General features: G+C 40.6%; 1 protein-coding gene across 1 annotated transcript; it reads right to left on the bottom strand.

The window, feature by feature from the left end:
• Positions 1-6,723: 6,723 nt before the first annotated feature.
• On the bottom strand, positions 6,724-13,925 carry htr5ab (5-hydroxytryptamine (serotonin) receptor 5A, genome duplicate b). The gene is made up of 2 exons (XM_070853191.1): positions 13,044-13,925; positions 6,724-7,712 (listed from the first exon to the last, which is right to left on the bottom strand). The coding sequence occupies exons 1-2, from the start codon at positions 13,749-13,751 to the stop codon at positions 7,380-7,382; spliced, it is 1,041 nt and encodes a 346-aa protein (XP_070709292.1). The 5' UTR covers positions 13,752-13,925; the 3' UTR covers positions 6,724-7,379.
• Between the last annotated feature and the right edge of the window lie 935 nt (positions 13,926-14,860).

The following is a 14,860-nucleotide window of genomic DNA, read 5'->3' as shown; positions in this document are numbered from 1 at the left end:
TTAAGTGAGAAGTGGGCTGTGTTGAGAGGAGTTGGCGTGGACCAACCATGGCTATAAAAAACCCAGGGCAGGGTTATACAATGGCATTGAATACAAAGTGCCTTGTAGTTTGCCAGCAGTCAAATATTTCCAACTGTTTTGCATTTTTCCATTATCAAAAGAGGATGTTCATGCTGTTTCTGTAGATAAGTAGATAATCTTTCAAGATGTACATATTGTAATAAGATTTTTGGGTTTTGGTTCAAGATTCTGATCACATTCGTATCTGGATTTATATTATATGTTATTGAGCTTTTACTGGTCTGTCATTTATCTACAGCGGCTGAGATTTCACAGTTTAGTTATGTGCTTCTTACCAGACAACAATTATATGCTAATTTAACATTTCCTTGAGGAGTTTGAATCTCTGAAAAACAACTACAGCAGAAGTTGAAACCAACAAGTAATCTTCTGGCCAATAAAGGTTACTACTGCAGGCGTTTCAGCAATACACAATTTGTCAAAGACCCTGATGAGATGAAAATGCTACAGTGTTTTTGCATTTTGTGGATACTTAAAGCTCTGATGTGGATATGAATATGGAGAATGGAGATAAAGCTGTCTTTTATGTAAATTAAAAACAACATTCCAAAGTCAGAAGTGGCATGAACATGGCATCATATTTAGATTTGATCTCAAACAAGGATTTACCGATGTTAATGCAGCACATGCAACTGAAAAGGGACCAGTTGTACAGATGTATTCCCTCCTAAAATGCCATGGCAACAAGCTAGATGAAATGCTACAGTTTTCCAATGGCGCTCATCTTGGGAAAACACCAACAAAGTCATGTTTCCACAGTCTGAAAAGGAAGTAATGGGTGTTTAGAGCCATGTAGTTGGTTTAGTGTCTGCCAATGTACAACAAGCATTTCCTGAATATGAATGCACTGCAACAATGAACTACAAAACAAAGGCTTTTTGTCCCCCCTGAGATTCACTGTGTTGCTAACACATGAGCTGTAATGCAGGCTCTTGTTCCAGTTGCAGAGGATGGGTCAACATGATTTCTAAGACATCTCTAAAACCTTGTTAGGAAACACAACCAGGAGGATTTTTACTGTAAAGAGAGACACTGTAACTCATCGCTGTTTTTCTCTATCATTCTGATCATCAAGCAGGCAACACATTTTGTGGCCGTGCAATAGATCTCATTCATATTGTAATGTTTCTTCAAGGGAATTCAAACCAGAAGCTCTTGCATTCAGGGCGTCTAATGTGAGCAATGATAAAATGATGCCGACATGCACATCATCAGACATCAAAGTGGTGCTTGCAAACATCCTCTGGACTGATTGAGATGGAGGGCATCATCGTGGACAAAATCAGCTGAAAAAATGAACAGCAATGAATGACAATACAGATGCTCTTCTTTGCCAGTACCACACAGTTTTGCCGAAAATGGCATCGTCTTCCTTGATCCTTCTCTCATTCTGGCTCTCCTGTCAAGAGAAGTACTTTCAAGTATTTTCATAATATACAAAAACAAATGTTTGTGAGGTATGGACAGATGGTATATCTTGAGATGTAATTGAGATTACTAGACTTGTGATTATTCTTTTATAGCAGCACTGCTATAAAAGAATAATCACAAGTCTAGGTTACACATCTTCAAAAAGTTGAAGACGTTTCATGGCTTCTTGGAGTCTTGAAGAATAGCAAATAACATCTCCACTTGCCTTTCTTTGACTTTAGCCTTCACAGATGTTCTATACTGTATAACCTGGGTTACTGAGAAGCTTCACAGGCATGCAACAAGCTTTCTGTCACTGTCTTGGTGCCATAGCAACAGAGCACAAGGCTGTGTTGGTTTATCATTACAGTACTGAGGAAACGTTGAGGAGCGAGGGAATCACCTGTTTCTGCTTTGACTCCCGTGCAAATGAATGACTGAATACCAGAGCTGAAACCCTTTGTCTTTTTGTTTCTGTGTGACCGTGTCTTCATCTTATCTGTGTTTGTATGCATGTACGCCTGTGTCTGTCTCCCTGATGAACACATGGTGAGACTTCCCATAGCTTACCATTTACCCACTCTGAGCAATCACCTCCTGAATTAGTTTGCCGTGATTTCCTGCAATCTCGAAATTACAAAGCCACCTGCCTAATCTCACCGGGAGCCATCCCTCTTGTAAAGGCATATGTAGACTCATTTGTCTGCAAAATGTTTTTTCTTTTTTTTAAACTTCTCTAAAAAGTCCCTCTCTTGTGTCTGCATTCGTTTCACTGCAGGCAGGTAAAAAACACAAAAAGTATATATTTTTTTCTTTTACTCCACTGCAACTCAATGGAAATATAATATTTCTGTTGTTAGGGTACATGGGCAGGATCTCATGAAACAAATTATGACACATACTGTAGCATGCCATGGTTATCAGAAGAGAATGTATTACTGTGTAGAAAGGCTTTAAAGGCTGAGATACTCCTGAGCGCTTCCAATTCAAATGTCATAGGCTTATCCTAATTCATCAGTAGGACTGTAGCACAGCAGCATGTGCAGAATCTGTTTGAAATGCTTCCCACATACATTGTATGAACTATTCATGGCCTGGCAGAGTGAGTTATTATAGTGAATGACAGTGCAGGGGTCACAGGAGAGAGGATGCATGAAAGGACGACATTAGAAATCGATCAATGTCCAGAGCAAATGGATGGATGGATGAATGGGTGACTTTACGTATGTTTATGAACACCAACAGAAGACTGATGACTCTTTGAAGAATTTTGATGAAGCGTTTCCCTCAGATCTTAAATCCTGTCTTGTTTTTCCATTTGAAACAACAAAGAACCTTTAGCAACATAATATTTTATGTTCTCATACCACCAGTTTTTCTATGGACTCTACAGCTGTTCATTTTAAATTATGGGCACATTAATTTAGTTTTGCTTTCTTTTATATTTCTGGAAAACATGGTGGAAAATATTGTTGTTGTTGAACATGATAAGCAGTATGGTGACTTGTGTGTGGTTGTGTTTACTGTGTTCACAAAAAGATTCCATTCAACCACCCCCCTCATGTGGTATTCACGACTTCGGAAGTGGACATTTTCCGAAAGTCCATGTTCAAGAGTTGTGATGTGCTGTTAATGTTTTAAGAAATAACGAAAGCCATGGAAGATACATATTTTATGGATGGTAAGTTAATATTTTGTAATTTTAGTCAACTAAAGATTTTCTTAGTAATTTTTTTTCTGAGGAAAATGCTGGTATTTCTGCATTAACGTTATGTTACCTGCTTGCTAGCTAGCTGGCAAGTCTTTTGGCATCTAAATTGCCTGGCAGCGTTGCCTAGCAATGGCGTTATCATTACATAACCAAACATGCACATGCCCCATTGAAGGCAGCAGTATACCTCCTGAACATCCGCGTGTTAGCATTGTCATTTAGTTATTTTGAGCATGTTAGCATACTTATGTTAGCATTTAGCTCTCATGTTATATATTTATTTAGCTTTTTGTGTTTTCAGTGGATTATTCTTTTAATCTCGTTTTACTGCTGTCAAATAAATGAGATCTGCAAATTCACAATTATTCATGTCTATCAATGCAATGTTTTGAGAGTAGTTTGTGATTGCCGACACTGATAGCAGATATATCTGCAATTAGAGAAAAGAAAAACAGATCGAGGAAACCAGTACTCATTAAATTTCTACTTTATGGTGTTCAACCCAGGACATGAGTAGAGTTAATGTATTAAAATATGAAAGAAAATACATTAAAATCCACTATGCACTGTCCAGTTCTGTTTTGAGGCAAAGAAAGGTTTATCAGCTTGTATTTCCTCTGGAGTATTTTATAGTTTGCATTTTTTTTATTCTCCAACAATCACCCCTGTTTTGCTCGTTCGTATCACATATACATACACTCAGTAGGATCTTCTTCACACTCCTGCTGTGCAGCCTCTATTTGGATAAAACTGAGCTGTCACAGAATAACAAGTGAGGCAACAACAGAGTCAGTCGTCGTGGCCTCAGACAGAAGGAGACTGAACCCACTTCGTTGTAAAGATAAGAGAGACGAGGCAGTGCTGGACATCTGATCTCTTCTGGTCCTCTACACTACAAATCTCCACCACATGCACTTCACCGCTTAAATTAAAGCTGTTTTATGGTTACCAGAGGCTTGTGTTGTCAAACTAGGGATATCTTTGTTTACATGTAAACTGGCAGGGTTATTACAGAACATATTTGGTATATGAAATTAAAGCAAAGGGAGATTGCAGATATGTTTACAGTAGGACCTCTTTACAGTGTTAAAACAAAAAAAAATTATTATGAAAATTCTCACAAGTTTCTGTAGTTGGCCACATATCCCCTATTTTTCTTTCCTCAGAGTGTGGTGTCACTGTGCATGTATGAGACTGTTTGTTGCATCTATTTCTGTAAAACTCAGTTGCTAAAGCACAGGTTTGCCTTGCCAGAGGCATGGTTCTAATCCTAAGTCAGTTTAGCCAAGCCATATTTTCATGCATGCTGTCTTCCCCGAAAACATGGATGGATGTGCTTCCTTGAACAGCAGCAGGCTCATTCCTGGCTCTGAAATGTGCGTGCTGGCAGTGACACTGTAGAAAGACAAAGAGACACGTGAAAAGCCTGTTCATGAAATGACCTCCAGTGGTTCGGCAATGATCCTCAAAAAAATGAATTAGAGTCTAAACTAAAACACTGAATTCTTTCTGCCTTTCATTTTTTCCCTTTGTGTGTGTGTTAGTATGCAGGCATGTGTGTGTGAACAAACGTGTATTTGTAGCCAACTATTATTAGCAAAGATCTTGCAGTGTGCCTCGTGGCTCAAACTGAATGGCTGTTACTTTCATATGCTTTCATGTCAAAATGCCAAGCTTGACGCTGTGTATCACAAATTAAATGCTTGTTTATTGTCAAGTTTTATCATCCGAGGATTCTGTGGAAGGAAGCATGCACACACTGAAAAAACACTGACACAATTTCACATGATACACCATTGAAAATTCCACTACTTTCATGTTTGTTTGTTTTTTTCTTTAGACATGACTGATTCTGAAGTACCTCTGAATAAGTAAATTGCCCACATTTTTTATCTGCTTTGAACATGAAAAATGGAAACAGGGATGGATGGTAAACAACACATTTCTGCAACATTTTGCATTTCCTGAGCTGGGTCATCACACAGAACAAGACCTAAGAGGGGGCAACGGGTGAATAATTCACCACCCTCAGGCAATCTGAACAACAGTGAGAAGTCATTTGAATAAGGGAATCCTGCAGAACGCCACTGGCTCAAATCAACCAGCAAGACATGTGATTAATATATGAAAGAAGTGTTGAGAGAGAATGGAACAGTTTCACCATTTATTTTACCGTATCTGAAATAATGTCATAACAACTACTGTCTCTATCTCTATCTATATCTCATGCATTTCCATACATGTATTGTAGTGTAAACTATTTCTTTTTGTTTTTACATCTTGTTTACTTTGACACTATTTCTTATATATATATGGCAAATTTATGAACCAGTGTTACTCATCAACCATGTCAATTGATGTCTGAACATACAGTAAAATATTAATCATATTTTACTGTATGTTCAGACATCAAAAGTACAAATCAAGGTAAAAGGTTGAGGTCAGGTGGAGACCATATGCAGGTTTATTATTTTAGTGTTCTTCACACGTTTCCTTTAGCACCACCGGAGGGCTAACATTTGTGTTTATTTTTTACATTTCTCATTACATTACATTTCTTACAAATTGCCATGATGGTGGCACAGACATTCACGCCCCCCTGGGGATGACAGGTAATAACTGTGGTGATCCCCTGACTTTGCATCTAGCATCAAATATAGACCAAATACCTGCAAATCTAATGCTCTTCCCCTCGGCATCAGCTGCACTTTGTGTTTAGCACTATTTAGCTGTACCAAGATGGTGAATATGGTGAACATTAAATCTGCTAAACAGCAGCATGTTAGCATTGCCAATGTGAACATGTTAGCATGCTACAGTTAGCATTTAGCTCACAGCTAGTGTGGCTGTCAGTGCTTAGTCTTGTTAAATGTTTGATTTAGCTCGAGAAACTGAGAATTTTCTTGAAGCAGACATAACACTTAATTCAAAATCTCCAAATTTTGAGATAAATGTTTTTTTCACAGCACAGTGAACAATTTGGACTTTAAAAAACATTTAATGAGATTTGTGTAAAACACTTTGATGTTGCAGGATCTTAATTACATACAGCACAACTATTTGCTGAGGATCGGTTTCTCATGCTTGATTCCTCACAATACAGTATAATACACCACAAAACAAGATTCACTTACTGATTCTACTGTGTTGAAAGCTTTCAGTAGAAAGTGGAGGAGTCAATAGAAAGTGGCAATTTGTGCAGGAAAAAGAGGAGTCAACAACACATGTCCCTATTTTATATTTTCCATTTTTATTCCTACTGACGTCTCCAGAGTGTTCTGTGATAATGATTTGAAAAACTTTATGAAATACCTGCAAATCTAATGATATCCACACATCTTCTGTACCTCATGGCATGTGCCCGGAGTTAGATGTGATCATCCATGGCTGCAGCAACAATGCATCTTTTCAAAAATGATGGAATTAATAACTTGTTCTGCTATTTTCATAAAAGGCTTGGGACTGTGTAGGTGTATGCACAAGGAGAGCTGGTGTATAGCTAGCTAGTATCAGAGATGAATGAATGAGTAACTGCATGTGCAGGCAGTTCACGTGTACCTGTCTATATGGTGGAGGTCGATAAATACTTTATTACCGTACTCGAGTGCTTTCAGGTCCTACATTTTTTTTGTCTATGATCAACCCTGTATCCCGGCTTGTAATGTTATCTATGATGATGAGCATTTTGTTGTCTAGTTCAGTAAAGGACCCACAGTTTGTCCATGGTATTATTTTCACATGGCTCTTTTAGTCAGTTTCTTCCAGATCTCATCATTCCCAGCGGTCTCACACATGATGATGAAACAGTTGACGAGGGGGTTAACATGCCATCTCTCCGTAATAAGCCTGAAACGACAGAAAGAAACCAACATGTAGACCGTGCTCTATCCGCTGCTGCCACAACAAGACCAATTTATTCCACTCTTTGTGGATACAGTAGCTCAGACACCCGTCTCAGTCCAGCTGTGAGGTTACCTCAGCATTGTAGTTAACAAAACAAGACATAAACAAAAACAACACATTTTTAAAAACAGTTTTTCAGACACAGTTTCTGGTTATCTACAGTCCGAATGATGTTGGAGGGACGAACACAGACAGCTGTGGCCTTTTCTGTCTGGAGGAGTTACACTGTGGAGTGCATGCTGGTGTAGTGTGTCTGCTGAGCGCGCAGAGTGGCTCAGCGCTGCCGGGAGAAGAGGTTCCTCAGGGCGTTGTTGTAGTTCTTATTAAAGGCGGTGTATATGAGTGGGTTAAAGAAGGAGTTGGAGTAGCCCAGCCAGAGGAAGATGCTTTTCCATATGGGCGGGATGTCACAGGAGCACAGTGGAACGATGAGCTCCGTGATGAAGAAGGGAATCCAGCAAAGTACAAACACGCCAATCAAAATGCCCACCATCAGCGCCGCCTTTTTCTCCTTCTGCTCGCGCCACGTGTCCCCGTCTGTCTGGAAGGTCACGGTGGCGTGGCGCACAGTAAAAACCATCTGGGGCTGCTGTGTTTCCTCCTTTACCTTGGAAGAAGCCAATCAGAGAATAAATTACTTACTCCATTGATTCATTAATCAATCAGACAAACCTGTGTAGCATTAGAATTGGACGAGCTGTATGTTTAACTATGTGGGCCTCGTCCTTCATGAGAAAAAAAATGCTGAAGTGGACATTTTGTGGCTGCTCAACAAAAGATGGATTATAGGCTGCTGAACAGAAGTGTGAATCAACAGGTGGATCGACAAGCCTAAGCTTAGCCTTTCATTTCACACACACACACACACACACACACACACACACACACACACACACATGCTCACAAGACAGAACATAAAGCCAGAGCCATTTCTTAATCTGCATTTTACAGCAGTCCATTTTGTGCCATTTCACGAACATACTGCACAGCTGGGAAAAGGAAAAAGAAAATGTCAACATTAATCTGCCGACTCTCTCTTCTCTTATTTGTTGCCTAGCACACCTCAAGGCTGACTGTATGTTTTGTTTATCAGGTGAAATCGGCCGGGTCATTCAGCAGTCTAACAGCTTCTATAAAGACGAACCGTCCCTCTAAATGAGTTGGAAATAAAGTGCACAGACTAACACTGTTCTGCTCTGTCCTGTTCAGCATCTAAATGGATGGAGAAACTTGTTCACTCTGGAGTAAATTTAGTTGAATCAATACGGGTCAGCATGGCCTATAACTGATGAGCTGCATGAAGCAAATCCATTTGCAGCAGAGGCCGAAGGTTAAAAGCAAAGGGCTGCTGGAAAGGAAGTTTCAAACCTCAACATCATGTTCGAGGTGGCTGAAATGGCCACACAAGTCTAGATCCTCTTTTATACAGCTGATCAGTGATGAGCTTATGATGTGCTTTAAAACTAAGAAGGTAGGACTCACTAAACTCTGACTAATAGTAGAAAGGATGAGACCCACAGTCTGCAAAAGGACTGAGTGTGCAAAGTGACGTACTTTGTAACTCGTGCTGTCCTTTTTCCGCTGAGGACTATCTCCCACCTGCAGATACGAATGGCTGTTTTTTTGTCTGTCTCTCTCATGTCTCTGCTTCTTTCATATGTAAAAAGGGTGCAAGTGTTCAAGACAGACAAACAAGTGTACTCAATGTGTTAACGATCAGGTAACTGAGTCAGAAAGCTAGACTGTTTTGCGAGAGATAGAACATAATACAACAATGTTTGTGTTTTCATATTCGCGGTGACATTAACTGCTTTCTGAAGCTATACATTTCATGGCTTTCAGTACTATAGTGTTAGTTGTTATTTGTGCATCTAGGCCAAGAATCTGTGCACCTTAGCTACCAATACACTCTATTTCTGGTGGCATGTGTCTGTATGTGTGTGTGTGTGTGTGTGTGTGTGTGTGTCTTAATGCGTTTCAGTGGGTGTTGTTGATGGAAGGGTGCAGGAGGTTTATTGTCTTGGATGTTGATGCCATCGCTCACATCATAACTCCGTGCAGGCGCTACAGAGCCCTTGATTCCTCGACTCTTCAATGTACTCTGGAATATGATGAAAATAAACTTTGGCTGGATAACGAGATATGTATAATTTAACCCTAAGTGCGGGTATGTCTGAGGAAAGCAAAATAACCAATAAAACATATTTCATTTAATTGCTATAGCTTCGAGAGTGATTGCCTGTTTGATGGAACTTGACATTAAAAGTCAGACTATCAAAGCAGTAAAAGTTGTTCCTTCCCAATCAGAAGTTCCTAATTTCAGGCCAAATGATGTCACACTTGTATAACTAAGGGGTATCTTGAGGATTTGGGGGAAATTTACAAGTACATATATTACAAAAATGAAAAGAAAAAAGAGTCCTCACTGTGTATTTTTTGTGAAACATGTATTTTTCCTGTGGATGCTTGCCAAATTCTCAGAATATTCAGAATATTCAGAGGCTCCGTCATTTTCATAAGTAGCCTTTCATAGGTGGCAGAAAAAGGTGTCTGCTCTAAGATGTCTAAAAGTGGTGTAATCTCCATCACTGAGGTCTTTTTAGGGGGGGTTTCAAATAGCATTTCAAACCATAAGGGCAGGTGAAAAGTGGGGGCAGACTGAATTTTCACAGGGAAATTTTGGCTGATTAAATGTTTGCTAATGCCTGCGGAGTAGATCTAGACCTTTTGTCTGCTGATTAGAGAAACGCCACAGCCAGGAAGGTGCAGTGGCCCATTAAAGATGTTGGAGGTGGTATTTATAGCCTTCTACCTTCTGCTGACGCACATTAACAAGCTGGCGGTGATGAGCAGGATTGCTTCAATTATTAGTCCGTATGCTCATACACTGGATACTTGTGTTTCCCTGATTACTGTTGAATAGCTCGTCAGCCAACACAATAAATAATTGCACGGCAATCCATATTTCTGGGTCAGGCGCATCAGTCAGTTGCAGGAGGAGAAATATTGATCATTTGATATATGAGGGGTGTGAAATAATACTCAGGACATGTAGTTTATTAACTCCCCAACGGTATCTCAACATAAATAACCATCCTTGCTGACTCACCTATCGCTCATCGCTGTGTATCTGCTTTTTCTAGTACGCTGATTGATTTCAAGGAGTGTCCATCAACATGTATTACCCAATACTAGGGCATATCCCTCTCTAGGTTACAGGATTACACGCGAACAACTTTTTTTCTCTCTAGACTTAGCATTACTGACACCTTAATGCATCATACATTGAAACTGACAGGCTTTTCATCAACAGTGTAACCCTCTTCTGTGTCAAGATAAACAACCATTTGATCTGATTTCTCTTAACTTTTCCTTCTATTCAGAACAAAGAATGCCAGAATTTCTGATTTTCCTCCTCAGCTTGATATTACGTTGCCGTCACATCTCAACTCTACGTGCAGGTGTACAAACTCTAGCAGACCTTGTTACTGTCAGCCCTACTGCTGTGTTTCTGTTAAGCCCATTAACCTTGCTCTGTCCATGACCACAGCCCTGATATTGTGTTTCAGCTCCTTCTGGCTCAGAGCTTACTTTCTCAGTCTCTGTGTTCTCAGTTGCAGCTCTCCCCAATGATAGATGCTGGTCCTCTTCATATCTTATTCTCATCCAACTTTAATAGGACAAAATGTAAGATTGGCAAGTCCTTTTCTCTGTGTGAAGTAAAACAGCTGCAGTTGGTTAGCCTGTGTGTCTGATGAGAGCCACTCAGGGACCAGAATCTGTCTGAGTGAAGGGAGTGCAGTTGTTAGCTTTTGCACCGGTGTTGTCATTGGTGTTGTTCTGTACTATATTAATGCTAATAATGAATCATCTTCACGCACACTCTGCATGTGCCCGTCCCTGAGGGTTGAAGAACTGGATGTGACAGGCACAATGTCATACTCTCTGCAAAAGTTGTTCCAGTTCTCACGTATCTATTGTTGACCATTATTTCTGACAATCTGTTTAGGTTGGTGACTTAACAACCTTGTCAGATGTGCTAGTAGGCAGGTGCAAGATTTCCATGTGACATGAGCAATAGACTGACATCACAATATTGTACTTCTGTACTGACACATGTCTGTGGCTATTTGTTGCCATAGTCAGTTCAGGCAAAGGTCAGGTTTCCACTATGCACTTAATATCAGCAGATATTTTAGACCTTCATATAGTTTCCTTTGGCCGTTCTCTATTGGCTATTGGACTACGTGACAATGCATCAGCAATGGCCAGTGTTTTTCCTGATGCATATTCTGCTTTTGGCATTGAACAGGAGTCGCTGACATTGCACTGTTAATCAAGGACAAAAGAGGCTCGTGATCAATGATAAGCCGCAATCTGTCCATGCCCACCAGATGCGGTTTGGAACCTCTCACGGGCCTATACTCCATGTAGTAAATTGCATATTCCTGCAACACATTCTCAATTTGGGCGAATCTGGTTTACACATCTGTCAGTCTCCTGGAACAAAATGCAACTGGCTTCAAGCTTTTCTCCAATCCAAGCTTCTGTGAGTCGCCTGAACACTTGTTGCTGTGGCTGATCCCATGTCACAGCCTTCCTCCTTTCCTGCCCAGTGTGAGCACTTGAAACAATACCTCTCAAAAGGCATAGTAATCTTTAGGAAGCTGCTCTTCTCATGTGGTAGTTTTTAACAGAAACCTGATGCTGCATCCAGAGACTGAAGACTGTGAAGCCTGACAGCTTGGCAAGTCTCCTCCTCTGGCTGCACTAACCTGCTCTACTTTTTTTTTTACCAGCCCAATCTCTGCAGCTGTCTCTCTACTTGAGAGATGCTGACCATAGACCCTCTTGTTATGTATATGTTAAAGATGTACTTCCTCTGTTTATGGAGTGTACTAGCAGTGAACTGTCACACATGTTTAACCCTGGGCTGTCTAAGGTCATGCTTGATCTAAGTGCTCTGAATGTTTTGTATTGGGTGAATCTCTGTCTCAGTCTCTGGGCTGATGAAGTTTTCCAACAGGCTGAACTTTGTCATAGTATTGGGTGTCTCTTTCAGAACACTCATGATAACATGTTAAGTACAGTGTTAGCCGACACAGCTCATTTGTCCTCAAAACACGTTAGTACCAGTGACGTGCGGTGAGGTTTGTGGCTGGAGAGGCACTTACTCTTTCAGAGTCAGATTTACAAATATATGCACCCAATATATTTGCCAACTACCGATTATGTTTCATATCTCATATCAGCATTCTTTCCACACACATAGCAGGTACATATTGGGCCAAGGAAGAATGTAAAATGTATAGCGGTTCAGTATGCCTCCCAATAAACGTGAGCTCACGTACGCCCTCTTCATTGCGGCAGAGCTACTGCCTGCCTCACCTTATGTCTTTTCAGTGCGGCTTTATGTCAGATCCTAACACTAAATAAGTGATAGACATACGTGAAATACATTACCTATTATATGGAAAGTGAGGACATATAATAAAAATGTCTACAATGTACAAAAACATTTTAATAAAGCATTACATTGGTAGCATACACCAAGTAAGCAAAAGGCACACGCTCAACCCAGTTTGCAAGGGATTGTGCAATCTGACGTGAGGCACAGCTCTGTGCTGCCTCACCTCGCTACCTACGCTGTAATTGAACAGGAAATACGCAAAATACAGCGATTTTGATTATAAAAATGATTGAAATTATTTGAATCATACAGAAATTGCATTTATAGCACACATCAGTGGACAAACATTTATTTTATCATTAGTATACATCTCATGAGGGCAGGTGAGGTTGATGACCTCCCCTGACCGCACGTCCCTGGTTAGTACCCATTAGTATTACCCAATACCTTGTCAGGAGAGGATTATGATATGGTGACTTTGGGGTTATTTTAAGAAAATGGATTTAAAAAAGGAAACTGAATAATCACCTCAGCCATGGGTGTTATTGTGTTGGTCTTGCGGGAGCCAATCCGAAACTTGGCAGCCTTGTAGATCTTCCAGTAAACAAACAGCACCACACAAAGCGGCAGGTAAAATGCTCCAAAGGTGGAGAAGATCGTGTAGGACAGCTCCTGGCTCACCTGGCACTTCATCCCCTCTGAGTAGGTCTCTCCCCAGCCAAAGAGTGGCGACAGGGAAATTATGGAGGACAGCAGCCACGTGAGTGCTATCATCACATTGGAGATCTTTTTGCGTGTCTTGAGCGTGTACTGCAGGTGTCTGGTGATGGACCAGTAGCGGTCCAGCGCAATGGCCGTCACGTTCCAGATGCTGGCTGTGCAGCAGAGCACGTCGAAGGAGATCCACACCTGGCACAGCACGCGGCCCAGTTTCCAGAGCCTGCGGTTCAGCTCATGAACGAGGCTGAGAGGCATGACCAGGGCGGCCACCATCACGTCGGAAATGGCCATGGAGGCTACAAGGTTGTGGGGCACCCGGTGGAATGTCCTCACCCTCAGGATGGTCACCAGCACCAGCAAGTTCCACACAAAGGTGGCCACCACCAACATAGCCAGTAATGTAAGAGTGAGCACGCTGAAAACAGAAAAGGGCCGGTTGATGTTTCCCCCGGAGTCATGGCCGTCCAAAGCTCCACTGAAGTTGGCTGTCAATACGCTGGTGTTGGGATATGTCATGGTAGCTGCTCACGGCCCCGCAGCCGAGGGCCAAGACGATTCAGAGACAGTTTCTGCAGACAGTAGATGCATTCTGCAGTGGAACGAGACAAGATGGGACAAACTACTTTAATGTGATTGTTGTACAACTCCTTTGGTATCTATGAGAATTCTATGAAATTAGACAATATATGCTAAAGGTTAAATATGCAATGCTCACAGAAAATAATAGGTTTTACTGCTGAATTGCACCATTGTGTAAATGCACTGGCATACATCACTGCAGCGTTCACCAGAGAGTGATTTGTTCACTATAGTAAAAAGTACTTCTCACAGCTGTCAAGCAACCTGCCCGCAACTTTCAACAACAATTTTGTCTGCTGTTAAAAAGGCTAAAAAGTTCTCTGGGACATCTCTAGGTCTGGAAAGGGCCATAAATATTCAGTTTCATAATCCCACTGCTGTCCTTTGATTTGCATCTAAGTCAGGCCTCTGTTGCAAAATGAACAGCTTTAAGTGGAGCCTTTGTTGTACACTCGTTCAATAATATCCTATAGAGAGATCTCTCTGGTAAACTTCACGAAGTTATATGTTTTAAGTGGTTGTTTTCACTTTAAAGAAGGGTTTGTTGGAGAGAAACTCTGTAATAACATAGGATTGTCTCTGTTTCAGGTTCACAAAAGAAAAGAATTGACATGCCAGCTCTATCAGTACATTCACAGGAGAGACTCAGCAAGTTGCAAAGTCTACACTAAACAATGTTTAATGGAGCAAAAACAATGGATTTCAAATCACAGACTACTTACACTGTCTGTCAGCTGGATGTTCTAAAGTTTGGCATTGATCTTTATCACTTACAACAGTAATATACTTTTATAATTAATATACCAACTTAATAACAATTGGCATAATTATATAACTCAACTGTCTACAAACTAAAAAATACACAGAGGGAGCTGTCTGACATTAGAAATTCATTTTTTTTTGGTCCAGAATACATTGTTAAGATAACTAAGATGCATCTGACTCAGACAGTAATAATTTGTAGCAGCATTACTGGAGCAATACTGATTTCATGCATCACATTTTGGAAAATATAATCAGATGTGCCTGATTTGAAAATCTCGTAA

Source organism: Pempheris klunzingeri, chromosome 21 (genome assembly GCF_042242105.1).
Source record: "Pempheris klunzingeri isolate RE-2024b chromosome 21, fPemKlu1.hap1, whole genome shotgun sequence".
Taxonomy (NCBI): Eukaryota; Metazoa; Chordata; class Actinopteri; order Acropomatiformes; family Pempheridae; genus Pempheris; species Pempheris klunzingeri.
This window is presented reverse-complemented; position numbering and strand designations above follow the sequence as displayed.